At 40.6% G+C, this 27,305-nt stretch overlaps 1 protein-coding gene across 1 annotated transcript in view; it reads left to right on the top strand.

The window, feature by feature from the left end:
• Positions 1-27,305, top strand: part of ak9 (adenylate kinase 9) — a 269,696-nt gene that overhangs the window by 35,525 nt on the left and 206,866 nt on the right. Inside the window, exons 8-11 of the mRNA XM_060854563.1 lie at positions 7,291-7,413; positions 7,555-7,629; positions 12,593-12,694; positions 26,336-26,475. Coding sequence (XP_060710546.1) covers positions 7,291-7,413; positions 7,555-7,629; positions 12,593-12,694; positions 26,336-26,475 — 440 coding nt within the window. The remainder of the gene's footprint in view (positions 1-7,290; positions 7,414-7,554; positions 7,630-12,592; positions 12,695-26,335; positions 26,476-27,305) is intronic.

Genomic DNA, 27,305 nt, shown 5'->3' on the forward strand with positions numbered 1-27,305 from the left:
TTTAGCATGGATACAGACCCTTCGATCCAACCCATTGATGCCAACCAAGTTTCCCAAAATAAACAAACCCCATTTGCCTGCATTTAGCGCATATCCTTCTAAAATTGCAAAGGTTTGCTCGCTGAGCTGGAAGGTTCATTCTCAGACGTTTTGTCACCATACTAGCTAACATCTTTCAGTGAGTCTCCGGATGAAACGTCTGAAAATGAACCTTCCAGCTCAGTGAGCAAACCTTTGCAATTTTAAGAGCTATTTCTCTCATTTTTAATTTAATCAATCCCGAATCACCGAAATTAAATGAATTGTCTCACCTGCGTTTTATTTAAAGATCTAGGACACTAACCTGCAAGCATTTAAATCTGCTGGGATTTTTCATACCCCCAAATCCATTCAAATCTGTCCAAACCAGTTCAAATCCTGGACCCAAACCCCTAAACTGTTATGACACAGGCTAAACCCTCCTGCTTAATTTAAAACCAGCAACTGTGCAGCAATCTCTAACCTATCTTTTACCTTCCCTCCTATAATACTAATCCGATAAAACTCCCAATTAAGATTTACAAAACAACATTTCTTATCTCAAAACCAGGCAGCTGTAGGTTATTGTCTTCGGAACTTCCTGCATCTTCTTTTGTCCTTGTTAGGAATTTCTGCATCACAGATTACTGATCAAAAATGTACTTTTAAGAAAGATGTTTTTTCAAGCAGTTTGGTACATGTTAGGATTGACAATTCACCTCTCAACTGTTCAAATGTTCCCCTGTCTTATACCCCAGAGCATCGGATTGTGTCATGTGAGCAAACCTACATCCAGAACCTCAACCTGAGCTAAAATCTTCTCAAAAATCGCTAATTGCAAAAGAGGTTCTGGATTTGAAGGTGATTCTCAAATTTGCCAAGAAGGGAAGAAAAAGGACATACTTTTAGAATTAGCAAATAAGTTAGATTTGGGTTTAACCAAGGACAGAAGTGAAGCTGAAATTGTAAAGGGGTTACTTAGGTGTGTCAGAGAAACAGACAAGTGCAGTGGAGGTAGAAAAACGTAAATTACAATTGAGGAAAATGGAGTTAGAAGATGGAGAGAGAGGAAAGAGAGAGGGAGAGAGGAAGGAAAAGAAAGAGAGAGAGGAGAGAAGAGAGGGAGAGAGAGGAAAAAGAGAGAGAGAAGGTTCTTGGCTGAGCAAAGAGGGAGAGAAGAAAGAGAGAGAAAGAGAGAGAGAGAGAAGAGAGAGAAAGAGAGAGAGAATTTGAATGTGAGGAGTTGTGACTTAGTTAGCAAAGTGAAGTTAACAGGATGGAGATTAAAAGAGAAGGTAGTGATATATATTATATATATAAACATAAAAACTCTGCCACATTTTGATGAGAAAGATGTTGAAGCTTGGTCCGAGGATTTATGGGTAATGCTAGTTCAGACTAAATTGGTCGGCAGAGCTAGTGAGGTATTTGCCGCATTGTCAGAAGAGGTGTCAAAAGATTATGAGGAGATTACACAGGCTATTTTAAATGCTTATAAATTGGTACCAGAAACATATAGGCAGTGGTTCAGAAACACAAAGAAGGAACCAGGTCAGACTTATGTTGAGTTCAAAAGAATTAAACATAGTCACTTTAATGGATGGGTGTGTGCTTTGAAAATAGATTGGACATTTGAGGCTTTCTCAGAGAGATTATTCTGCTGGAAGAATTTAAAAACTCACTTCCAGAGATGGTACGAATTCATGTGGAAAAACAGAAAATTCAGGAAGTGAAAAGGGCAGCAGAGTTAGCAGATGCATACATGCTGGTGCATAAGACAAGCTTCCACCCAGAATTTCATCCTGTGAGGGATAGAAGTTGAGAGAAGGGGAGATCTTACATTACTGAACCAAGAGTAGAGAACACTGGAAAGAATTTACCACAGGATAAAAAAGAAGCCCAAGAGGGTGGAAAGGAGGTGAAAGACCTCAGGTATTTCCACTGTGGTAAAGTGGGACACGTAAAGTCACAGTGCTGGTCATTAAAGAAAGGCACTGTGGGAAAAGATGTGGTAAAAGAAGCTAAGCCAGTGGCATTCGTGGTGGTAGTAAAGGAGAGCCAAGGAGCTGCAGGAGAGTGTGCAGCCTAGGAGTTAACACCTGATCTCTACAAAGAATTCCTCTGTGGGTAAAGTTTACTCACAAAGAACTGAGGGAGAAGGACAAGAAGCTATAATTTTGAGAGATACAGGATCTAACCATTCGCTAATTGTAAGGGATGAACGAATATGCACCCTTTCTGATCTGTTACCCGAGAGTATGGTAATTTGTGGAATAGATGGACAGAAATTTAGTGTTCCCATATGTAAGATCAGGTTGGAGTGCCAACTTCAGATTAGGGAAGTTACAACGGGAATGTTTGACAGAGTATCAGTTCCAGGAATTCAGTTTGTTCTTGGGAATAATTTGGCAGGATCCAAGTTGGGAGCGACACCCCTTGTTATGGAGAAGCACAAGGAAGACCAAGAAGCTGAGGAGTTAAAACAGAAGTATCCTGGTATTTTCCCAGACTGTGTAGTAACCAGATCCCACTATCGTAAGTCCCAGCACAAAGTGAAAAAGTAAAGAGAAAGCTGAAGGAGTTGAGGTTCAGTTAGCAGAAAGCCAGTTTGATGTAATGGTGCAGGAAAACCCTGAACAGGCAGAGGATCAGACAGAAGTGTTTACTCCTGAAAGGCTATGGAACTTGCAACAGAAAGACAATAAGATAAAAGTTATATATGTGGATGCTTACTCTGAAAAGGAGGCAGAGAATATTCCAGAGGATTATTATATGAAAGAGAGAATCCTCAGGCAGAAATAGAGACCTTGGCACGTTAATGCACTGGAGAAATGGGCTGAAGTACACCAGATTGTGTTGCTGGTAGCATATAGAAGTGTTATGGGTAGCACATGAACTACCTGTAGGAGGTCAGTTATAGGTACAAAAACTCATGACTAAGGTACAAAAACATTTTTATTGGCCTGGAATGCATAAGGATGTAGTTAACTTTTGCTGTACGTGTCATACATGCCAAATGGTAAGTAAGCCACAGGCGGTAATAAATCCAGCACCTTTGTTGCCAATTCCCATACTTGAAGAACCTTTCACGTGGGTTATAATTGATTATATAGGTCCCCTCCCAAGAACCAGAAGTGAGAACCAGTACTTGTTAACCATAATGGGTGTGTCTACCAGATTTCCTGAGGCAATTCCATTACAGAGTATCAAGGCAAAAATGGTGGTAGAGAAGTTAGTAGCTTTCTTCACATGGTATGGGCTACCTGGAGAGATTCAGGGTCAAATTTTACTGCTAGACTGTTTAAGGAGGTTATAGATAGATTAGGTATGCAGCATTTTAAATCCAATGTGTACCATCCTGAATCCCAGGGAGCTGTAGAAAGGTGGAATCAGATTTTGAAGACCATGTTGAGAGCGTACTGTCAGGATTACCCGAATGATTAGGATAAAGGTATCCCATTCGTACTCTTTGCCATTAGAGGTGCCCCAAATGAATCTACTCATTTCACTCCCTTTGAAGTGAAGTGAGAGGCCCTTTGCAATTAATTAAAGCAAAATTGACAGAACCAGTGGAGATCTCACACTTAGATTAAGTATCGGAGGTGAGGGAGAGACTAAATCAAGTAGGTGAGTTAGCTAAACAGTACCTAAAGAGGGCACAGTAACGAATGAAGCAGGTGGCAGGTGAAAGCTCTGAGACTCTGATGTTTTCCCAAGGGGACAATGTGATAGGAGATCCCTTCAAAGCCAGGTTTAGTGGTCCCTATAAGTTGAGTCATGTGAACTATTTAGTGAAGATGCCAGATTAAAAAAAAGTATTGAGTATGTCATGTGAACATATTACACTAGCGAGAAAGAGCTGGAGAAACATGTGTTAGTTACTGGCCTGCAGAATAAGGAATCAAATCCAGATGATATGGATTTTGAGGTGCCTCAAAATAGATTCATCTATTTTGGAGGAGTGAGATAGATTAGTAAGCTATCTGCCTCAGGAGCAAAAAATGGAGTTGGAAGATTTGTTACTACGTGTAAAGACATATGTAAGAATCAGATGGGGAGGACTAATGCTATTGTACATGAAGTAGATGTAGGGAATTCTGCTCCGATGAAACAACACCCCTATCGGCTTAATCCTCTCAAATCCAGATAGGTCCAGATGGAGGTGGAGGCCATGCTTGACGAGAACATCATTGAACCAAGCCAGAGTGAGTGGAGTTCGCTGATCGTCTTAGTTCCCAAACCAGATTCTGTGTAGGTTATCGGAAGGTTAACATCGTTACAAAGTTGTACTGCTATCCAATTCATAGATTGGAAGACTATATCGAGAAAGTCGGACAAGCCAGTTACATCATGATGTTGGACTTAATGTGTGGTTACTGACAGGTACTTTTTCAGAAACAGTGAAAGAAATTTCTGCGTTTGTAGTCCCAAATGGGCTTTATCAGTTTAAAGTGATGCCCTTTGGACTGAAGATCGTGCCCGCCACATTCCAAAGATTCATAAACAGAACTGTGCAGTCTATTTGGATGATGTAGTGATCTTTAATGAGTCCTGGAAAGATCACATGCTACAGTTGGTAGAGCTCCTTGAAAGACTACAAGAAGCAAAACTGGTGATAAACTTAAATAAAACGGAATTCGTGATAGCAGAAGTGACATTCTTGGGACATAACATCGGTCGGAAGGTTGACCCCATGAAATGCCAAGACGAAGACTATTGAGGGAACTTCCATGGCCAACTTCGAAGAAAGAGGTGCTTTGATTCTTAGGACTCAGCGGATTCTATCGGAAGTTTGTTCCAAACTTCAGCAGTATATTGGTAGCGTTAACTGATTTGCTGAAGAAGAACACAATGTTTTGGTGGACAGAACACAGCCAGGAGGCATCCGACCATTTGAAATCAATATTAACCATCAAACCAATTTTAATTACACCAAACATTTCAAAAACTTTTAAAGTCACCATCGATGCTAGTGACATTGGAGTTGGAGCTGTACTCCTACAGGGAGATGAGGATGGGATTGAACTCCCAGTTGGTTACTTTTCGAAGAAGATCAACATTCACCAGAGGAAATACTCCACAATCGAAAAGGAACTGGCCTTACAGCATGTGTATGTCATGAACAATGTGTCAGAGACAGTTGTGTACAGTGACCACAATCAGCTTCCATTCTTAGAACATTTTAAAGATAAGAATATGAAACTATCTTGTTGGAGTCTTATGTTGCAGGCTTTTAATTTAAAAATCATGCATGTTGCGGGTCGGAAGAATGTAATTGCAGCCGCGTTATGGCGGGTTTAACTGATAGAGTTTAGATGAGATTTGTCTTTATTTAATGTTTTATGTAAATATATAGATATATGGGAAGACGTTAAGGTGAACTTATATGAAAGTTATCGGTATGTTAGGGTAATGTGTTTAAAAGGTAAAAACGAAAGAAGCCATCTTTTCATTATGATGGTTCATTTTTTCATAAGGTGAGGGGTGTTATGAAGATGTGGGTGTATCTTTAAGAGTGTTAAAAACAGCAGAGCTCCGGGCACAGCACCAAGTGTTCTCAATAAAGCAATAATATATGTAACAGTGGGTTGAACAACTCAAGTGACTCGTTGCCTGGAGACAAACACAAATTTGAATGTGGCTAATCAGTTTAAATTATACCTTGATAAAAATTCCAATTTCCAGTCAAGTTTGAATTGCGTATATTGACAATCTTAAAATTCAATGACACAATCTGATGTTCTGGTGTATAAGACTCGGGGACATTTGAACAGTTGAGAGGAGAACTGCCAATCCTTGCGTATACCTGTCTGTTTGAAAAACATCTTTTTTAAAAGTACATTTTCGATCAGTAACTTGTGATGCAGAAATTGCTAACAAGGATAAAAGATGATGCAGTAAAATCCGAAAACAAGAACCTACAGCTGCCTGGTTTTGAGAAAAGAAGTGTCGTTTTGGAAATCTTATTTGGGAGTTTTATCGAACTAGTATGAGAGAAGGGAAGGTAAAAGATAGATTAGAGAAAGAAATTGTAAGTAGTGGTTAGTTAATCAGTTAGTTAATTAGTTATCTATAAGAAATAAAGTTGTTAATTTTTACTTTACATAGTTCTTGGCAGATTGAACATTTACAGATTACTGCACGGGATAAATCTTTTTTGTGTTGCTGGTTTTAATTTAAGCAGGAGAGTTTACTCCATGTCGTAACATACAGTACATTCACTTTTTTCCTCCAAGTCATTAATATACATTGTAAACAGTTTCAGACTCAGCACTGATCCCTGTCAAACCCCACATGTCACAGGTCACTGACACTGAAAAAGGACCACTTGGCCCCACTCGCTGATTTCTGCCTGTGAACCAATTTTCTACCTCTGTCAATTTACTACTTTCAACACCTTTGGCTGTTATCCTATGACTTAATCTTTTGTGAGCTACCTTGTCAAACACATTGTGAAAGTCCAAACACAATACATCTACTGGTACCACACTATCCACTCTGGTTGAAACTTTCTTAGTACAATATGACCACACATTTTGTCTCTTCCTATTATTTTCTGGTAATAATCAACTCCCATCGCTAACCTGCAATCCTACCTTCATCTTTATTTTTGATTTTACAATTTCTTTCAATCACTTCTGGTCCATCTTTCACATGAAAAAGACAGCTTCCTGATGCGGGCTGACCTTCATATGGACTACCTTAAGACTCAGACAAGTGTTTCTGGGGATAGAAAGCTAGGATGTGTTCATCATTTGTCTGAATTCTTTTAGCCAACAAGCACGGAAAAACTATTTACAGCATCAGAATAACCCTTGTCCCCTTGCCTACCTTGATCTGAAGGTTAGTTTTTATTCTTGTTGGGAACAAAATTTATATTTTTCTAAACCTAGCATTGTAAATAGGATACATATGTCAGATGATTACAGTATTTGAAGTAAGCTTGTGAAACAGTAGCCTGGTGGTATTTATTGTTGCTTTCCATTTTGTCTTTCTTATTAGAAATTGTTTATGTTTGGGGGACACAAGCACCCACTGAAAGAATAGTTGCATAAGATCTCATGCTAAGATCTCATACTGTGTACAAAAAAAGTATATCTCTACATAAAACATATTGTCATATGATGTTGTAGTTATTTAAATGTTACAGGCCTTTTTTGTCTCAGACATTACTTAGCAGTTCTTCTCTGCAGGATCTAACCACATTTTATTAAAGATCATTTTAAAGTGAAATGCATCAATGAAATATATTTTCTCAATATTTGAAATTAGGCTGAGGTTTCAGATGTTGACCCAGGCCTTGTTGCACGTTTAGTGAGAAGACCTGAAGATCTTCGGACAACTATTGAGAAACACGTTGCCCTATATAAAGACAAAATGTTGAGGCTTTTAGAGGTAAGAAATAATTTCATCAAGCTTTTAGACTTAACTTGACATTTTGTTACTACAGGTGTTTTTCTTATATTTTTACATTCTTATTTATAATACAATTTTGTATTTCTCTACACGTATTTTTATATGTCTGCATCTGTGCAGGATTATATGGCTGATCATGATCGACAAAATATGATAGAATTGGATGGAAATAACAAGCCACATGAATTGTTTGCGGTAAGAAAATAATGATCGAGCATTTTAACAATATCATGTTTTTAAGCTGTTTTGAAGTAATTCAATATCAACAATTTGAAGTGTGGTGAAGTCAGAAGATTAATGTGCAGCAGTAGAGAAGCTACTTCACTCATTAGGAATTCATACTTGAGAGTCTGTTATTGACAAATTTCAACATTGCAAATGCTTTCCCTATTTCAAAATGCATGGATGAGGGTTTTTTTTTATCCCACACTGCAGATGGTGAAATTCTTCTCTGGAATTAAGAGTCTAGTGATGATCATGAAGCCACTACCAATTGGCAGAAAAATCCATCTCTCTACTGTCCTTCAGACAGGGAAATCTGCCAATCTCACTTTATCTGACTTAGTGTGACTCCAGACACACAGCAAGTGGTTGACTCTCAGCTGTCCTTCTTGTAACAATCGTTATGAAGACTCAACAAAGAATTGAAACTAAACAGTTTACTTGTCATTGACTTAGGCTCGCAAAAGATAAAGGAGAAAATGGCCAGGCCTGCAATGTCCTTCTCACTAACATATGGAGGATCTAGTGCCAAAGTTGGGAGAGATGTCTCACAGGCTATTTAAGCAACAGCCTGGCATAGTCATACTCACAGAATCAGACCTTACACATAATGTCCCAGGTACGACTGTTACCATCCCTAGGTATATCCTGTTTCATCGGCAGGATAGAACCAGCAGAGTTGGAGGCACAATAGTATGTAGTTGGAATGGAGTTGCCCTGAAAGTCCTCAATAGTGACTCCAGACATCATGAAGACTCGGGTTAGACATGGGCAAGGAAACATCCTGCTGATTACCACATGCTATCCTTCCACGGCTGATGAATTAGTGCTCCTCCATGAAATACTGAGAGTAGCAAGGCTGCAGAATATACTCTGGGTGAGGGGGATTTCAATGTGCATCACAAAGAGTGACTTGGCAGCAGCCCTGCTGATTGAGCTGGTTGGATCCTTCAGGTCATAGGTGCTAATTTTGATCTATGGCAGATGGTAAAGGAGCCAACAAGAGGGAAAAACATACTTCATCCTCACTAATCTGCATGCCATCATTGCAACTGTCCATGATAGTATCGGTAAGAGTGACTGTTGCACAATGCTCGTGGGGACAAAGTTCTGATTTCACATTTCCAATTCCAGGACATCTCTGCAGGAGTAGCTCAGGGTAATATCCTAGGCCCAATCATCTTCAGCTGCTTCATCAATGAAATCTCGTCCATCATACGGTCAGAAGTGAGGATATTCGCTGATGATTCCACAATGTTTAGCATCATTCACAGCTCCTAAGATAATGAAAGTTGCATTTCCAAATGCAACATGGTATCCAGCCTTAATTTGAAAAGTGACAAGGAATATGCATGTTACACAAGCACAAGACAATGCCCATCTCCAAGAGTCAATCTATGTTTGAGCCTTTGGTGATAATGGCATTATCATTACTGAATTCGCAGTACTGTCTAGAAGGATGAGGGCAGCAGATATTTGGAATACCAAGCCATCTGTGTCATTTACTATCGTGACTTTGAAGTATATCATAATTCTTTCAACATCACTCAGTCAAAATCTTGCAGCGCCTTCCCCAATAGCATTCTGGGTCCACCTACAGGAAATGGCCCGAAGCAATTCAAGAAGGCAGCTTGCCACTACTTTCTCAAAGGTGATTCAAGATGGGCAGTAAATGCTGGCATAGCAGTCACATTCACATTCTATCAATGACTGTTTAAAAATTCTCAATTTAAATCGTTCCAATTTTATTTGAGTTTCAACCAAAAATTCGACAATTTGAGAAACTCTTGGCTATGCATTTCTTTCTGTAATATTTTCTTTCAAACCATGGCTGAATTTTACATGCCCCAACTGAGTAGAGGGCTTGTATAATTCCCCAGTTGCCTGAAAAGTAGGACTCAGTTCTTTACCCAGGTATTCTCTCCTTGTGTGATGAATAAAAGGCTGGGAACCGACTCAGAACTTAATTAAATAAACCCTTTTATACTTAGAGTTAAAGTTTAGTACTTAATATAAAACATGCATTCATTGCTACATTTGCATCTTCTTTCATCTAACGACTTCAAGTTTAACTCACTTTATTTAACTTCACTGAGTCTTACTTTACTTAATCCACACTCAACCCTAACTCTTACTTTATCACTTTGGCTTGAATCAAATACTACCCCAATTTGAATATAGTGGCCAACATTTGTTCTCCATGTAGGTCTTTCTTCATGGTTCTTTGTCTTCAAGTTGGGCAGTAAATGCTGGCAGGGCAGACTTATTCACATTCTGTCAATGACTGTTTAAAAATTCTCAATTTAAATTATTCCAATTTTATTTGAGTTTCAACCAAAAATTTTATAATTTGAGAAACTCAAGGTTATGCATTTCCTTTGGAAGATGCCAAAAACTTGCATGTCCTTGGTGGAGTGGGAGGGGGAGTTGAAGTGTTCGGCCTTGGGCGGTGCAGTTGTCCCAGAGATGCTCTCTGAAACATTCCACAACTTGAGAGCAATAGACACAGTAGATGAACTGTGTGGAAGTGCGGGTATATCTCTGTCGGATGTGAAAGGATCCTTTGGTGCCTGGGACTGAGGTTGGTGGGGGGGAGGGGGAGTTGTGTGTGCAGGATTTGCACTTCTTGCGGTGGCAAGGGAAGGTGCCGGAGGTTGAAGGTGGGTTGTTGAGGGACGTAGAGCTAACAAGGGAGTCGTGAAGGGAATGGTCTCTGCAGAACACACATAGGGGTGGGGATGAAAATTGTGGGGTCTGTTTGTAGGTGGCATAAATAGTGCAGGATGATGCGTTGTTTACGGAAGTTGATGGGGTGGAAGGTGAGGACATGGTGGGGGGGTGGTGGTTTCTGTCCTTGTTGCTATTGGAGTGGTGGGGTTCAAGGTCAGTGGTGTGGGAAGATGTGCTGGAGGGCATCGTTGACCAAATGGGAGGGGAAATTGCGGTCCCTGAAGAAGGAGGCCACCTGGTATGTTCTATGGTGGAATTGGTCCTCCTGGGAGCAGATGAGATGGAGGTCAGATGTGGAAGGATCCTTTCTGGCCTTGTCGGATGTGGAAGGGATTTACCTGTACTTCCACTCACGTCATCTACTGTGTCCGTTGCTCTCAATGTGGTCTCCTGTACATTGGGGAGACAGGACACCAACTTGCAGAACGTTTCAGAGAACATCTCTGGGACATACACACTAAATAACCTCACTGCCATGTGGCTGAGCACTTCAACTCATCTTCCCATTCCACCAAGGACATGCAAGTCCTTGGCCTCCTCCACCGCCAAACTCTAGCCACCTGATGCCTGGAGGAAGAATGCCTCATCATCCGCCTTGGGACCCTCCAATAACATGGGATCAATGTTGATTTCACCAGTTTCCTCATTTCCCCTTCCCCCACCTTATCCCAGATCCAGACCCTCTAACTCGGCACTACCCTCTTGAACTGTCCGATCTGTCCATCTCTCTTCCCACCGATCTGCTCCACCCTCCTCTTTGACCTATCACAATCACCCCTCACCTTCATCTACCTATCGCTTTCCCAGCTACCTTACCCTAGCTCCACCCCGTCCCATTTATCTCTCAGCCCCTTTGCGCTCCCCCTCCCCTCATTCCTGATGGAGACTTCATGTTCGAAATGTTGACTCTCCTGCTCCTCGAATACTGCCTGACTGGCTGTGCTTTGCCAGCACCATACTTTTCAACTCTGATCTCCAGCATCTGTAGTCCTCACTTTCTCACTGTAGCTCTTAACCAGTCTAGCAGCTATTTCTGCTGCTGGCCACCTGACCACAACCCCCACTTAACTTTCTACTCCTTTATTGTTCAAAAGAGCAATAAGTTAATTGTCATTTATATCAGATGTAGTCAATTGCATTTTAAAGTAAATATATTCTACCCCATTTTAGAACAGTAATTTCAGGGAAACAAGTAAGTAATGTCCGGTAGAGTTTGAAACTAAAAGCTAACCATGAAAGGAGAAGGACTTGCCTCTCATGATTTTGGGAGGTGCCCAAGTGCTTGACAGAAAATGAAGTACTTTTAAAGTGTAGTCACTATTGTAAAGTAGGAAATGTGGCAACCAATTGCACACGATGAGGTACCACAGAGAGCATTGAGATTAATGTCCTGATATTTTGTTCTTTAGTGACATTGCTTAAGGGGCAAATATTTGTAAAACCTCAATAGAATTTTTTAAGTCCAGATGGACAATTGATGCTTCAGTTCAACTTTCATGTGAAAAACAGCATCTCAGACAGTGCAGCATATCATCAGTATTGCACTACCATGTTATTGAGATAGTTATGCTCAAAACTCTGGGCTCATACTTGAATTCATGACACAATTCAGAAGTGAGCATACAATCAATCTAGCCACAGTTTACTCATTTGATTGCTACTGAGTTTAGAGAAATCCCTACTCCCCATCAAAGTGCTTTCGAAAGTTTCATCACAGTTTAAACTGAAAAATGAAATACAATATGACATAGACTAAATTATCCAAAGCATGTAGAATAGTTTACCTTGATTGTTTTGAAAAAAAATATGCAATTTTACCTAGAAATGAAGAACAAAAAGTTCTTTGGAACTGTTACCTTATTTTCTTATGCTCACTACGACTTTATTTTCCCCCTATTTATCATTACTTATAACGAATATCTTATTCTGCATTAATCTGTTTTTCCCATAATTTTAGCATTTTCTGCTGTCCTGTTTTCACTGTACTAGAATATAACATTATAATAATTTTGAGGAATTCAAAAAGTCATAATGAAAAGTTAAAGTGTTTATTTTAATTCATCTTTAATGCAGATACAAGTTATAAAATATGTTTTATGTGCAGATCATTAATGGAGTTGTTTGTAATTGAAAGTTATATGTGTTCAATGCAATATTTCTTTTTAAATATGCTTTTTGAGGAGTTTTCTTTCTCTTTACTCTTTAGTCAGTGATGTACAAGTTGGAATTCCTGGGTCTACAACCTGCAGCTCTAGTACAACCTCTATATGAAGAAGAGGAAGAAGAAATTCCAGAAGAAATTGATGATGTGAGCAATCTATTCAGGAGGAACAGTAATGTTCTATTTATGAGTTGAACTAGTTTCTTAATTTCTTTTTCAATTTATTTTGAATTCTCCATTCACCTTCACATCAAGCATTGCTACCCCTATGCATCACTACCATAGATTAATATAGGTACGTTTGCCATGGGAGAAAGTGCTGTAAAGGGTTCATGAAAAGGTCTTCATGCTAAAGAATAGCATGCTTACAAGGTTGTATCTTATTTTTCAGAACGGACTTTTGTTCACTGTACATATCCACAAACATTTGTTGATAAATTTATTTTGTATGTTAATCTCAGTTGTCAGCAAAACTTGGATTACTGAGAAAATCGATGGCCTTCTGCTTGATGCCTTGTTGCACAAAAAAATGTCTTGGCTTAAAATATGCATAAATGCTGTTTTCAGTTTTGTTTCGTTTCATTTCTAAAATTTGATCTATATATTGTGCCCCCATTAAATGATCCCTTACTCCCACATGTTCTGTCCATTCTTGAGTAATTTCATTGTCAAGGTAACTTGCATTGAGACATAATTCCATCTAAATATATGTAGCAGATAGTGCTCTTCTCTGATTCTCTTTATTCTAGTATGATTGAAAGCATTATTCATGATTTAATTATAGCAGTCATTGTTAAGTCACATTTTGGGACAATATGATGTTTTTTCTTTGAACTTTATTCTTGTGTTTTGAAATATCTATGTTTTACCTAACCCACCGAAAGAGTGTTTTTCCCAGATGTTGGAAGAATGGTTACAATTTAGAAAAAGATAATTTGGCATATAATGACCTTGCTGGTCCTCAGCAAGAGCAACTCAGCTATCCCTTTTTCATTCACTCTGCAAATGTATTCCTTTTAGATACTTACTCAATTCCCTTTTATAAACTTTATTGTATCTCCCTTTATTTCATTCTCATTTGGTACATTCTGGATCCTAATGACCGATTACATGTAAGAGTCTTTCTGCATGTCACCGCTGGTTCTTTTATCAATCACTTTAATTTTGTGCTCCCTGGTTCTCAGCTTTTCACATGGAAACAGATTATCTCTATTTATGCTAGATCCCTCCTGCTTTCAATACTTGGTCAAATGTTAATCCAACCTTCTCTTTTCTAAGAAGATCAACCTACAATCTATTAAAATCACTGAGATTCAATCTTCCTGGAACCGTTCTTGTAAATGAATCATCTCTAAAACCCTTATATACTCCAAAGTGTGGTGAATTAGACACATACAATTTCTTCATAAATCTATGATTGGCTGGCACACGGGTTGGACAGTTCTTTACCACATATTGCCCTTAATCTACATTTAGTGCTTTTAAAAGTAACAGAAGTTTTCCTTGATTTTTTTCTTTCTGTTTTGTTTTATGGCATTGGGAATCTGAAATATATCTGTCGCAGCCTTCAATACAACACAAGGACTCTGCTCCATAACTCTCTGTGGCAAGAAGTTCCAATGACTCAAAACCTGTTGAGAAAATATTTTTTTCTTCTCAGTCTTAAATTAACATTCTGAGAGTCTTTTTGGTCCTATATTTTCCCATGAAGAGAAATGTCCTCACAGCAATTACCCTTTTAGTCCCAGTAAAGAGGTTCTTGTGCAAAGTTCAAACACATAGTATTGGTGGTAGTATAATAACATGAATGAGAATTTGGGGCGGCATGGTGGCACAGTGGTTAGCGCTGCTGCCTCACAGCGCCAGGGACCTGGGTTCAATTCCTGCCTCGGGCGACTGTCTGTGTGGAGTTTGCACATTCTCCCCGTGTCTGCGTGGGTTTCCTCCGGGTGCTCCGGTTTCCTCCCACAGTCCAAAAATGTGCAGGTCGGGTGAATTGGCCATGCTAAATTGCCCATAGTGTTAGGTGGATTAGTCAGGGGTAAATAGAGGGGGGTATGGGTTTCTTGTCGGTGTGGACTTGTTGGGCCGAAGGGCCTGTTTCCACGCTGTAGGTAATCTAATTGATTCGCAGACAAGCAAAAGAGAGGATGAATAAATTTATCATTTTTAGAATGGAAGGCAGTGACAAGTATGGTACCACAGCTGCTCACTATTTGCATAATATATCAATATTTGCAATGAGGGAATTATTATAATATTTCCATGTTTGTTGATGACATGACATTAGATGGAAGTGATGAGGAAGATGTCAAGAGGCTTTAGAATGGTTAAGATAAGTTGAGTGAGTTGGCAAGCACAAAACAGATAAAATGCAATGTGAACAAATGTAAAGTTGTTGAGTTTGGTAGGAAAAATAGAATGAAAGATTTATTGTTAAATGGTGATGGATTTTGAAAGGGAACTTGAGTGTCCTTGTAGACTAGCCAAAGAGCTATGAACATAGACCCTAAGATCCCTCTGCTCCTCCACCTTACTAAGAACCCTACCGTTAACTCTGTATTCCACATTCTTATTTGTCCTTCCAAAATGGACAACCTCACACTTGACAGGGTTGAACTCCATCTGCCACTCCTCAGCCCAGCTCTGCATCATATCTAAGTCCCTTTGCAGCCGATAACAGCCCTCCTCGCTATCCACAACTCCACCAATTTTCGTATCGTCTGCAAATTTACTGACCCACTCTTCGACTTCCTCTTCCAAGTCATTAATAAAAATTACAAACAGCAGAGGACCCAGAACTGATCCCTGCGGAACTCCACTTGTAACTGGGCTCCAGGCTGAATATTTACCATCTACCACCACTCTCTGACTTCGACCATTTAGCTAGTTCTCTATCCAACTGGCCAAGCTTCCCACTATCCCATGCCTCCTGACTTTCCGCATAAGCCTACCATGGGGAACTATATCAAATGCCTTACTAAAATCCATGTACACCACATCCACTGCTCTACCCTTATCCACATGCTTGGTCACCTCCGCAAAGAATTCAATAAGACTTGTAAGGCAAGACCTACCCCTCACAAATCCGTGCTGGCTGTCCCTAATCAAGCAGTGTCTTTCCAGATACTCATAAATCCTATCCCTCAGTACCCTTTCCATTACTTTGTCTACCACCGAAATAAGACTAACTGGCCTGTAATTCCTGGGGTTATCCCTATTCCCTTTTTTGAACAGGGGCACAACATTCGCCACTCTCCAGTCCCCTGGCACCACCCCCGTTGACAGTGAAGACGAAAAGATCATTGCCAACGGTTCTGCAATTTCCTCTCTTGCTTCCCACATAATCCTAGGATGTGTCCCGTCAGGCCCGGGGGACAATTTTCAAAATGCCCAACACCTCTTCCTTCCTAACAAGTATCTCCTCTAGCTTACCAGTCCGTTTCATAATCTCCTCTTCAACAATACAGTCCCTCTCATTTCTGAGTGGGCAGCACGGTGGCACAGTGGTTAGCACTGCTGCCTCACAGCGCCTGTAGACCCGGGTTCAATTCCCGACTCAGGCGACTGACTGTGTGGAGTTTGCACGTTCTCCGCGTGTCTGCGTGGGTTTCCTCCGGGTGCTCCGGTTTCCTCCCACAGTCACAAAGATGTGCGGGTTAGGTGAATTGGCCAAGCTAAATTGCCCGTAGTGTTAGGTAAGGGGTAAATGTAGGGGTATGGGTGGGTTGCGCTTCGGCGGGTCGGTGTGGACTTGTTGGGCCGAAGGGCCTGTTTCCACACTGTAAGTCTAATCTAATCTAAATACTGAAGAAAAGTACTCATTCAAGACCTCTCCTATCTCTTCCGAATCAATACACAGTCTCCCACTACTGTCCTTGATCGGACCTACCCTCATTATCGTCATTCTCATGTTTCTCACATATGCATAAAAGGCCTTGGGGTTATCCTTGATCCTACTCACCAAAGATTTTTCATGCCCTCTCTTAGCTCTCCTAATCCCTTTCTTCAGCTCCCTCCTAGCTATCCTGTATCCCTCCAATGCTCTGTCTGAGCCTTGTTTCCTCAACCTTATGTAAGCCTCCTTCTTCCTCCTTACAAGACATTCAACCTCCCTCATCAACCAAGGTTCCCTCACACGACCATCTCTTTCTTGCCTGACAGGTAACAGATATCATGTCGTATCTGTTCCTTGAAAAAGTTCCACATTTCAACGACATCCTTCCCTGACAGCCTATGCTCCCAATTTATGCTCCTCAGATCCTGTCTTGCAGCATTGTATTTACCCTTCCCCCAATTGTAAAACCTGCCCTGTTGCATGCACCTCTCTCTCTCCATAACCAAGGTGAAAGTCACAGAATTGTGGTCACCATCACCAAAATGATCACCCACTAACAAGCCCATCACTTGTCCCGGTTCGTTACCAAGTACCAAATCCAATATGGCCTCCCCTCTGGTCGGACAATCTACATACTGAGTTAGAAAAGCTTCCTGGACACACTGCACAAACACTGCCCTGTCCAATCAATAATTGGGAAGTTGAAATCGCCCATGACTACTACCCTGTGGCTTCTGCATCTTTCCAAAATCTGTTTTCCAATCTGTTTCTCCACATCTCTGCTGCTATCGGGGCGCCTATAGTAAACACCCAATAAGGTGACTGCTCCTTTCTCATTTCTGACTTCAGCCCATAATACCTCCAAAGGCAGATCCCCCTCGAACTGCCTTTCTGTAGCCGTTATACCGTCTCTAATTTGTAACGCCACCCCCCTCCTTTTTTTATCACCCCCCTTATTCTTACTGAAACATCTGTAACCAGGAACCTCCAACAACCATTCCTGTCCCTCTTCTATCCACTTTTCCGTGATGGCCACAACATCGTAGTCCCAAGTACCGATCCACGCCTTAAGTTCACCCACCTTATTTCTGATACTCCTTGCGTTGAAGTAGACACACTTGAGCCCATCTCTGTGTCCGCAAGTATTCCCTGTCAGTGCTACCTTCTCCATAGCCTCCCTACATTCTTGGACATCCTGAAAAACAGCTAACCTACTTGCTGAACTACAAGTCTGGATCCCATCCCCCTGCCAAATTAGTTTAAACCCCCCTGAAGAGTGCTAGCAAACCTACCTCCAGGATATTGGTGCCCTTCTGGTTCAGGTGCAACCTGTCCTGCTTGTACAGGTCCCACCTTCCCCAGAATGCAGTCCAATTGTCCAAATATCTGAAGCCCTCCCTGCTACACCATCCTTGCAGCTACGTGTTCAACTGCACCCTCTCCCCATTCCTTGCCTCACTGTCACGTGGCACCGGCAACAAGAGATGACGACTCTGTCTATCCTAGCTTTTAGCTTCCAGCCTAAATCCCTGAGCTCCTGAATGACCTCCCCGACCCTCTTCCTACTATGTTGTTGGTGCCAATGTGCACCATGACTTCTGGCTGCACACCCTCCCCCTTAAGGATTCTGAAGACACGGTCCGAGACGTCTCAGACCCTGGCACCCGGGAGGCAATAAACCATCCGAGAGTCTCGCCCATGTCCACAGAACCGCCTGTCTGTCCCTCTAACTATAGAGTCTCCTATAACTAGCCCTCTCCTCCTCTCCCCCTTTCCCTTCTGAGCCTCAGAGCCGGACCTCGTGCCAGAGACCCGGTCACTGCAGCTTACCCCTGCTAGGCTGTTCCCCCCCAACAGTATCCAAAGTGGTATACTTATTGTTGAGAGGAACGATCACAGGGGTCCTGCTCTGCCTACTTCCTCCCCTTCCCACCTCTAACTGTTACCCAGCTACCTCTGTTCTCTGGCGAACTGAAAAATAAATAATATTAAAATACATGTAAATCCTTCACCTTACCTCACAGTTACTATAAGTCACTCTTACCCCTGACTTCAGCTGATCAAGGGCTTCATCATTCCTGATGGAGGGCTTTTGCCTGAAACATTGATTTTCCTGCTCCTCGGATGCTGCCTGACCTGCTGTGCTTTATCAGCACCACTCTAATCTGGACTTCAGCTGATCAAGCCTTGCTTGCTCAATCTTATGTCATAAGACACCCTGCCTATTTCAGGTATTAGTCCAGTAAACCTTCTCAAACTCTTTCAGTGCTTTTACATCCTTCATTAAGCAATGTGACCAGTACTTTGCACATTTTCCAAATGTGGTCTCACCAATGCCCTATATAATTGAAGCGTATTCTTCCTACTTTTGTATTAGATTCCTGTCATGTTTACTGATAACTTTTTATTAACTTTCCTAAATATTTGCTTTAGCTTCAAAATAACCTTCTCTGATTAATGAACAACCGGAATCCTCTCCATTTTAGAGTCTTGCGATCTTTCATCATTTAGTATTATGCTTTTTAAATTCTTCCTGTCAAATGATGTAAGTTCATATTTTTGCACTTTATACCGCAATTGTCACATCTTTGCCACCTTACTTAACCTATCAGTATATTTTTGTAATTTCCTGATGCCTTCTTCACAATTTACTTTACTACTTATCATTTTGTTTTTAGCAAATTTTCCCACCATATCTTCCATAACTTCATCCAAGTTAATTATATAAATTACAAAGGCAGTGAGGTCCATAAAACATAGAAGTAGGCCATTCAATCCATCAAGTCTGCTCTGCCATTCAATGAGATCATGGCTGATCTAATAATTCTCCATTCCACTTTCCTGCATTTTCCCATGACTCTTGGTTCCCTTATTGATTAATAATTTATCTCAGCCTTGAATATATTTAATGACCCATCCTCAACAACCCGCTGCAGTAAAGAATTCCACAGGTTCACAACCCTCTGAGGGAAGAAATTTCTCCTCACCTCTGTCTTAACTGTGTGATCCCTTCCTCTGGGATTATGTGCTCTGGTCCTAGATTATCCCGCAAGGGGAAACAAACTTTCAATGAACAAAGAAAATTACAGCACAGGAACAAGCCCTTCGGCTCTACAAGCCTACGCTGATCACATCCTTTATCTCAACCTGCTAGCTATTTTCAGCTATCCCTTTGCTCCCTGCCCGTTCATGTATCTGACTAAATACATCGTAAATGACACTATTATTTCTGCCTCTACTACTTCCACTGGCAATGCATTCCAGGCCCCCACCACCCTCTGCGTAAAGAACCTTCCATGCATATCTCCCCAAACCTTTCCCCTCTCATTTTGAACCTGTGACCCCCGAGTAATTAAGTTCCACACTCTGGGAAAGGCTTCTTGCTATCCACCCTGTGTATACCTCTCATGATTTTGTAGACCTCAATCAGGTTCCCCCGCGCCCCCCAACCTCCGTCTTTCTAATGAAAATAATCTATTCAATAATCTTGATAGCTAGCACCCTCCATATCAGGCAACATTCTGGTGAACGTCCTTTGCAGCCTCTCCAAAGCATCCACATTGTTTTGGTAATGTGGCAACCAGAACTGTATGCAGTATTCCAAATGCGGCCAAACCACTGTCCTATAATATGACCTGTCAACTCTTGTCCTCAGTATCCCATCCAATTAAGGAAATCATGCCATATGTCTTCTTGACTACTTTACTGACCTGCGTTGCCACCTTAAGGGAACAATGGGCCCGATCATCCAGATCTCTCTGTATGTCAATTCTCCCCTGGACCTTCCCATTTACTGTATAGTTTGCTCTTGAATTGGATCTTCCACAATGCATCACCTTGCATTTTCTCAGATTGAACTTGATCTGCCATTTCTCTGCCCATCTCTCCAATCTATCTATATTCTGCTGTATTCTCTGACAGTCAACTTCACTACCTGCCACTCCACCAATCTTGGTGTCATCTACCAATCTTGGTGTCATCTGCAAACTTGCTAATCAGGCAACTGATACCTTCCTCCAAATCATTTATATATATATCACAAACAACAGTGGTCCCAGCCCGGATCTCTGTGGAACACCACTGGTCACAGGTCTCCCTTTTGAGAAACTCCCTTCCACTACTACTCTACCTCCTTTTGCCCAGCCAGTTCTCTATCTATCTAGCTAGAACACCCTGGACACCATGCAATTTTACCTTCTCCATCAGCCTACCATGGGGAACCTTATCAAACACCCTGCTAAAGTCCATGTATATGACATCTATAGCCTTTCCTCCCTTAATCAACTTTGTCACCTCCTCAAAACTTTTTAGTAGGTTTGTAAGACATGACCTTCCCCACACAAAACCATGCTGCTCATTACTGAGAAGCCCATTTTCTTTCAAATGGGAATAGATCCTATCCCTCAGTATCTTCTCCAGCAGCTTCTCTACCACTGACGTCTGGCTCACCGGTCTATAATTACCAGAAGTATTCCTGCTACCCTTCTTAAACAAGGGGACAACATTAGCAATTCTCCAGACCTCCGGGACCTCACCTTTGTTCAAGGATGCTGCAAAGATATCTGTTAAAGCCCCAGATATTTCCTCTCTCGCTTCCCTCAGTAACCTGGGGTAGATCCCATCCGGACTTGGGGACTTGTCTACCTTAATGTCTTTTAGAATATTCAAAACCTCCTCCCTCCTTTTGCTGACTTGACCTAGAGTACTCAAAGATCTATCCCCAATCTCAACATCCGTCATGCCCCTCTTCCCGGTGAATACCAATGCAAAGTATTCGTTAAGAATCTCACCCATTTTCTCTGACTCCCTGCATAACTTTCCTCCTGTGTCCTTGAGTGGGCCAACCATTTCTCTCGTTACCCTCTTGCGCCTTATATATGAAAAAAAGGCTTTGGGAATTTTCCTTAAACCTGTCTGCTAAAGATCTCCCATGACCCCTTTTAGCCCTCTCAATATCTCGTTTCAGATTGGTCCTACATTCCAGATATTCTACCAAAGCTTTGTCTGTCTTCAGTTCCCAGACCTTCTGTACACATCCTTTTTCCTCTTAGCTAGTCTCACAATTTCACCTATCATCCATTGTTCCCTAATCTTGTCATTTTGATCCCTCATTTTCACAGGAACATACCTCTCCTGAACTCTAATCAACCTTTCTTTAAAAGCCTCCCACATATCGAATGTGGATTCACCCTCAAGCAGCTGCTCCCAATCTACATTCCCCAGCTCCTGCCGAATTTTGGTATAGTTGGCCTTCCCCCAATTTAGCACCCTTTCTTTAGGACCACGCTCGTCTTTGTCCATGATTATTCTCAAACTGATGGAATTGTGATCACTATTCCCAAAGTAATCCCCTACTGCTATATCAACCACCTGGCCGGGCTCATTTCCCAGCACCAGGTCCAGTATGGCCCCTTCCCGAGTTGTACTTTGTACATTCTGCTGTAGAAAACCCTCCTGGATGTTCCACACAAACTCTGCTCCATCTAGATCTCTAACACTAAGTGAATCCCAGTCAATGTTTGGAAAATTAAAATCTCCTATCACCACCACCCTGTTGCTCCTATATATTTCCATGATTGTTTATATGTTTGCACCTCTATCTCATGTTCGCTATTGGGAGGCCTGTGGTACAGCCCCAACATTGTTCTTGCAACCTTCCTATTTCTGAGCTCTGCCCAAATTGCCTCACTGCTTGAGTCTTCCATAGTGCCCTTCTTCAGCACAGCTATGATATTTTCTTTGACCAGTAATGCAACTCCTCTACCCTTTCTACCTCCCACTCTATCCTGCCTGAAGCATTGATATCCTGGGATGTTTAGCTGCCAATCATGCCCTTCCCTCAACCAAGTCTCAGTAATATTTCCACATATACTCTGTCAAGTCCCCTCAGAATCTTGTATGTTTCAATAATGTCACATCTGATTCTATTATATCTCAATTAGTATGGGTTTAATCTATTCAACCTTTCCTCACAAGACTGTCCCTCTATATCTGGAATCAGCTTTGTGAACCTTCTTTGGACTCCCTCCAAAGCCAGTATATCTTTCCAAAGATAAGAGGCCTAAAATTGTTCACAATATTCCAATGTGGTCTGACTAGTGCCTTATACAGTCTTAGCAAACCGTCCCTACTTTAATACTCTATTCTGTTTGAAATAAAGGCCAACATTCCATTTGCCTTCCCTATTACTCACTGAACTTGGATGCTAGTTTTTTGTGATTCATGCACAAGGACTCCCAAATCTCTCGGTTCCCAGCACTGGTTCTTGTTGTCACACACACTATATCTTGCCGCCTGTAAAGACCTATTATACCTATTCTCTGCTTCCTATTAGCTAACCAATCTTGTATTCATGCCAATATGCTACCTGTATAAAATGAGATTTTATTTTCCACAATAGCGTTTGATGTAGCATCTCATAAAATTTCTTGTGGAAATCTAAGTACAGTTCATCCACAGTTCGCCTTTATCCACAGCATGACATGCAGCCTCCCCAAACACCTCCAATAAAATGGTCAAACACAATTTCTCTTCTACAAAATCTGATTACCTAAGATTATCTTACCCAAGTGACCTGCTGTAATGTCTTTAATAACAGCTGACATTTTGCCTACGACAGATGTTAAGGTAGTTGGTCTATAGTTTCTTGCTTTCTGTCTCCTTCTTTGAAAAAAAAAGTTAGATTTGCTATCTACCAATCAAATTAGAATGTCCCTGAATCAAGTGGTGTTTGCATCAACTAGCTCATGAGCTACATCTTTTCTTGGATAAAATTCATGAGGACCCAAGAATTTATGAGTCCACTACTCCAACAATTTACTCAGTACCACTTCTTTGATGATTGTGATTTTCCTGAGTTCTTCCCTTCCTTCCATTTCCTGATTTATTGCTGCTTCTCAATTGTTATTTGAATTCTCTATTATAAAGGTACATACAAATTGCCGGTTTAATTCTTCTGTCAATTCCTTATTTTCTGTTATTAATTCTCTAGTCTCACTTTCTATATTGCCAATACTCCCTTTGTTAACTCTTCTGTTGTTAAATATTTATATATACTTTTGCTATCTGTTTTATCCCTATCACTGTCACCGTTCCCTCAATGACCCTGTCCATGGCCTATTCCCAGACTTGAGTTGCTCGTTTTTCCAGGAATCTATGGACTGCTATCTGATAAGTTATTGATCAGCCTCAAACTTACTGCTCATTTTTATCTATTGGTTATTTGTGTGTTTAGCTTTTGGATAGCAGAGGAGAGAATTGGAAGTATCAGGAAATAGGGCAAGTTGGAGATTTAGAATGATAGAATCATACAGTGCAGAAGAGACCTTTCGGCCATTGAATCTGCAATGTCAAAACAATCTTAAATCTACACAAGTCCCACTTTCCAGCACTTGACATGGCCTTGAATGCTATGACATTTCAAGTGCTCATCCTCAACTATCCTCTCAGGCAGTAAATTCCAGTTTCCCATCACCCTCGGAGTGATAATAGTTATTTCAAATCCCCTCTAAACCTCCTGCCTTTCACCTTTAAAATTGTGCCTCTTTGTTATTGTCCCTTCAACCAAGGGAAACAGTGTTCTCTCTCTGTCCTCTCTATCTACCCTACCTATGCCCTTCATAATCTTGTATGCCTCAATCAGGTCTCCGCTAAGTTTTCTCTGCTCTAAAGAAGACAATCTGAGCTTATCCAACTGAACAACTCCATCCCAGGCAATATCCTGGTGAATCTCCTCTGTGGCCCTGCCAGTGCAAACTATTACAGTGCGGTGACCAGAACTGTGCATAATACTCTAGTTGAGACCTAACCAAAGTTTTGTGCACTTCCAACATTATTTCCCTGCTTTAATAATCTAGGCAATGATTGATAACGGCAAGTGTCCCATATGTCTTTTTAACTACACAGTTTACCTGTCCTGCTTGTCCACAGGTTCCTTTTATTCCTCTGAGATTCCCTGTATGCTGCCATTCATTGTTTCCATTTGCTTATTCCAAAGTGCATCACCTCACACTTACCAGGATTAAATTTCACACGTCACCTATCTGACCGATCCAACTATATCTTTCTGTTACCCAAGACCTTCTTCCTCACTGTCAACCACCCCAATCTTCAGTGTCATCTACAAACTTATATGTCAGCCCTCCCGCATTTTCTTCTATTTTATTTATGTATGTCATAAACAATAAGGTACCCAACACTAATGCCTGTGAAACACCACTGAATACTGACATCCAGTCATATAAATAGCCTTCTGCCATCACCCTCTGTCTTCTACCACTAAATCAATTTTGGATCCACTTGCCAACTTACTGTACTTTAATCTTCTTCATCAGTCTTCCATATGGGATCTTGTCAAAGGCGTGCTGAAATTCATAAAAATTACATTATCTGCACTATTGTCATTTATACACCTGGTCACCTCCTCGGAGATACGAAATCAAGTTTGTTACATGTGACTTCCCTCTGACAAACCATGCTGACTATTCCTGATCAAGCCTTGCCTGTCCAAGTGGACATTGATTCATTCCTTCAAAATTTTCTCCAATGGATTCTACTATGATGTGAGGCTCATTAATCTGTAATACCACGGTTTATCTCTACCACCTCCTTTGAAAAATGGAACCAATTAGCTATCCTCCAATTCTCTGGCACCTTCCCTGTGGCCATAGAGGAATTAAAAAATTGGGTTAGAGTCTATAGCAGCCTGGGATACAACTCAACCAGATCAAGGGATACATTCATTTTTAAGCCTGCCAAACCTCTTGGTCCCACTTGGGCCTTACTCTTGCCCTCTTCTCCTTGATAAACATATGCACATCTTGGGATTCTTCATAATCTGATACAGCAGTATAAAGCAAATCATTGAAGAGTTTTTCATTGTCACCATTCAGAGGTGGTATTCTAAATTTGCCATTTAAGCCTAATGGAGGAAATCAGATTATTATTCTTGACATTGAGAGTCTAATATTTTTATAGTCATTGTGCTTTGCCATTTTTCTTACCATTACTGTTACTACGCGAGGAAGTGGCAATTCCATTGTCTGCTTCTGCATTCTTTTCCACAGTCTTTAACAAATTTACAAGCTTGGAGCAGTCTCTCTTTGCCCCCTGAGATATGGAAAATATGGGTTAAGACTCAGCTTTGATACATTCTAATTGAGTGCCACTTAAAGCAATAATCTCTAATTTTATTCAAGCTCAATTTATTCATAGGTATATTTGGATATTTTTCTGGTAAAATCCAACGTATTCAGCATTTAGTTTTGCATGGAAGTTGTTCAGTTATAACAGCTGTGTACTTTGAAATCTGGAGGACCTTTTAAACTGCCTTCTGTGTTTTACAATATATACACCTGAGTACAATACCCAATATTTGTGGCAACATTCTTTGAACATTTCAATTCAGTTTTTGCAACTCTTCCTAAGAAACAACTTCCAATGCATAAATTGGAATGTCTCTTATAGGTATTTGTTTTGAACGTAATGGCCTCTCAATTCATCCACATAGTCTTTATCTTCCAGATTCTAACCAGCTTATTATGCTTATACCAGGTAGAATATGTCCTTTCTGCTGTTTTGCGAAAAGAAAAAGAATCATTGTAACATATGACTTAAAGAAGTATTAGGTCCTCTAAGTATCTAAATTCAATAGTTTGTCTGACCTTAGCAATTTATTTTAGTTGACCAAACTAGACTGTGAATCCAAGAGGAGCAAGATTTTCTTCCTCCTAATTCAATTTATAGAATATATGTCACTGTCATGCACCTGCCCTCACTAACTATCATCTCCTACATTCTAAATCTCTTGGATTCTGATCCCACACCCAATCTTTTGTTTTGATGAATAACAATTTTTGTGTTAAAATTACCATTAAATCTCTTTTTAACTGCATTGTAGAGTTGTGCACCAAAATGACTTAATGATATTGTTTTTAAATTTTCCTAAACAGGATGATCTGTTCCGATCTGTTGCAGCAATGAAACGTGTAGCACCTGGATATCGTTGGCGTAGGAGCAAGTGGGGTCGAGCGTGTCCTGTTTCCTTATTTGAGGGCAACTACATTTTGGGCAAATTGCAGTTTGCTGTTGGGTAAAGTTTTAGGAAAATTTCTGTTTCTGGTAATGGTTTCACATTTCATGATTTTAACACTTCAGAATGTCTTTTACAGTAGATTTTTTTCACTTTCACAAATAATTTAAAAAGCTATTGTGTCACTATCATATTACAAAGAGAAAGTGGTTTATTTCATGATAACCTTAAATCTGATTTTGTAAATTTGATGGCATGTCAACTACCTATTTTGATGAAGATATTTTAACTTTGAAAATAAGGACATTGGAAGACAGGACAGAATCTTTTGGTTGAAAGGAATTTACTTCTCCAGTATGAAAGGCTGAATTTTTAATTGCTGTTGAGGACAGAATTTAAAAGTTGCATTTCCATAGATGACAATTCTATCACAATGCCTCCTGAACAATCTGCACAGAAGTCTGCTTTCTGTCAATAACAGAAGTTTCAGAAGGACCTTGCTAAAAGGCCTGTTTGTAATAGAATAGGATTTTCAATCCTTTTTTCCAGAAAAGCTGAATAGTATGATACACCTTAGAGCACAGCAATCAAGAGTGATAGAAAATTAATTTTCATCTTCCCTTTCTCTTCATTGTCAGCATTTTACAGGGATTGTTCCCTCTATAACACACTGGTCCACTCCTTTATCAATCCTAACACTTCCTTGCTACCACCACACACCCCCAACTACCTTCTGCAGGGCAGCAAGGAATGGGAAATGAATTCTGGCCCAACCAGTGATTCCTACATCCTGTGAGTTAATAAAAAAAACTGTCACCTGATGAAGGAGCAGCGGTCTGAAAGTTAGTGCTTCCAATTAAACATGTTGGATTATAATCTGGTGTTGTGTG

The sequence above is a fragment of the Hemiscyllium ocellatum genome, chromosome 3 (assembly GCF_020745735.1).
Source record: "Hemiscyllium ocellatum isolate sHemOce1 chromosome 3, sHemOce1.pat.X.cur, whole genome shotgun sequence".
NCBI lineage: Eukaryota > Metazoa > Chordata > Chondrichthyes > Orectolobiformes > Hemiscylliidae > Hemiscyllium > Hemiscyllium ocellatum.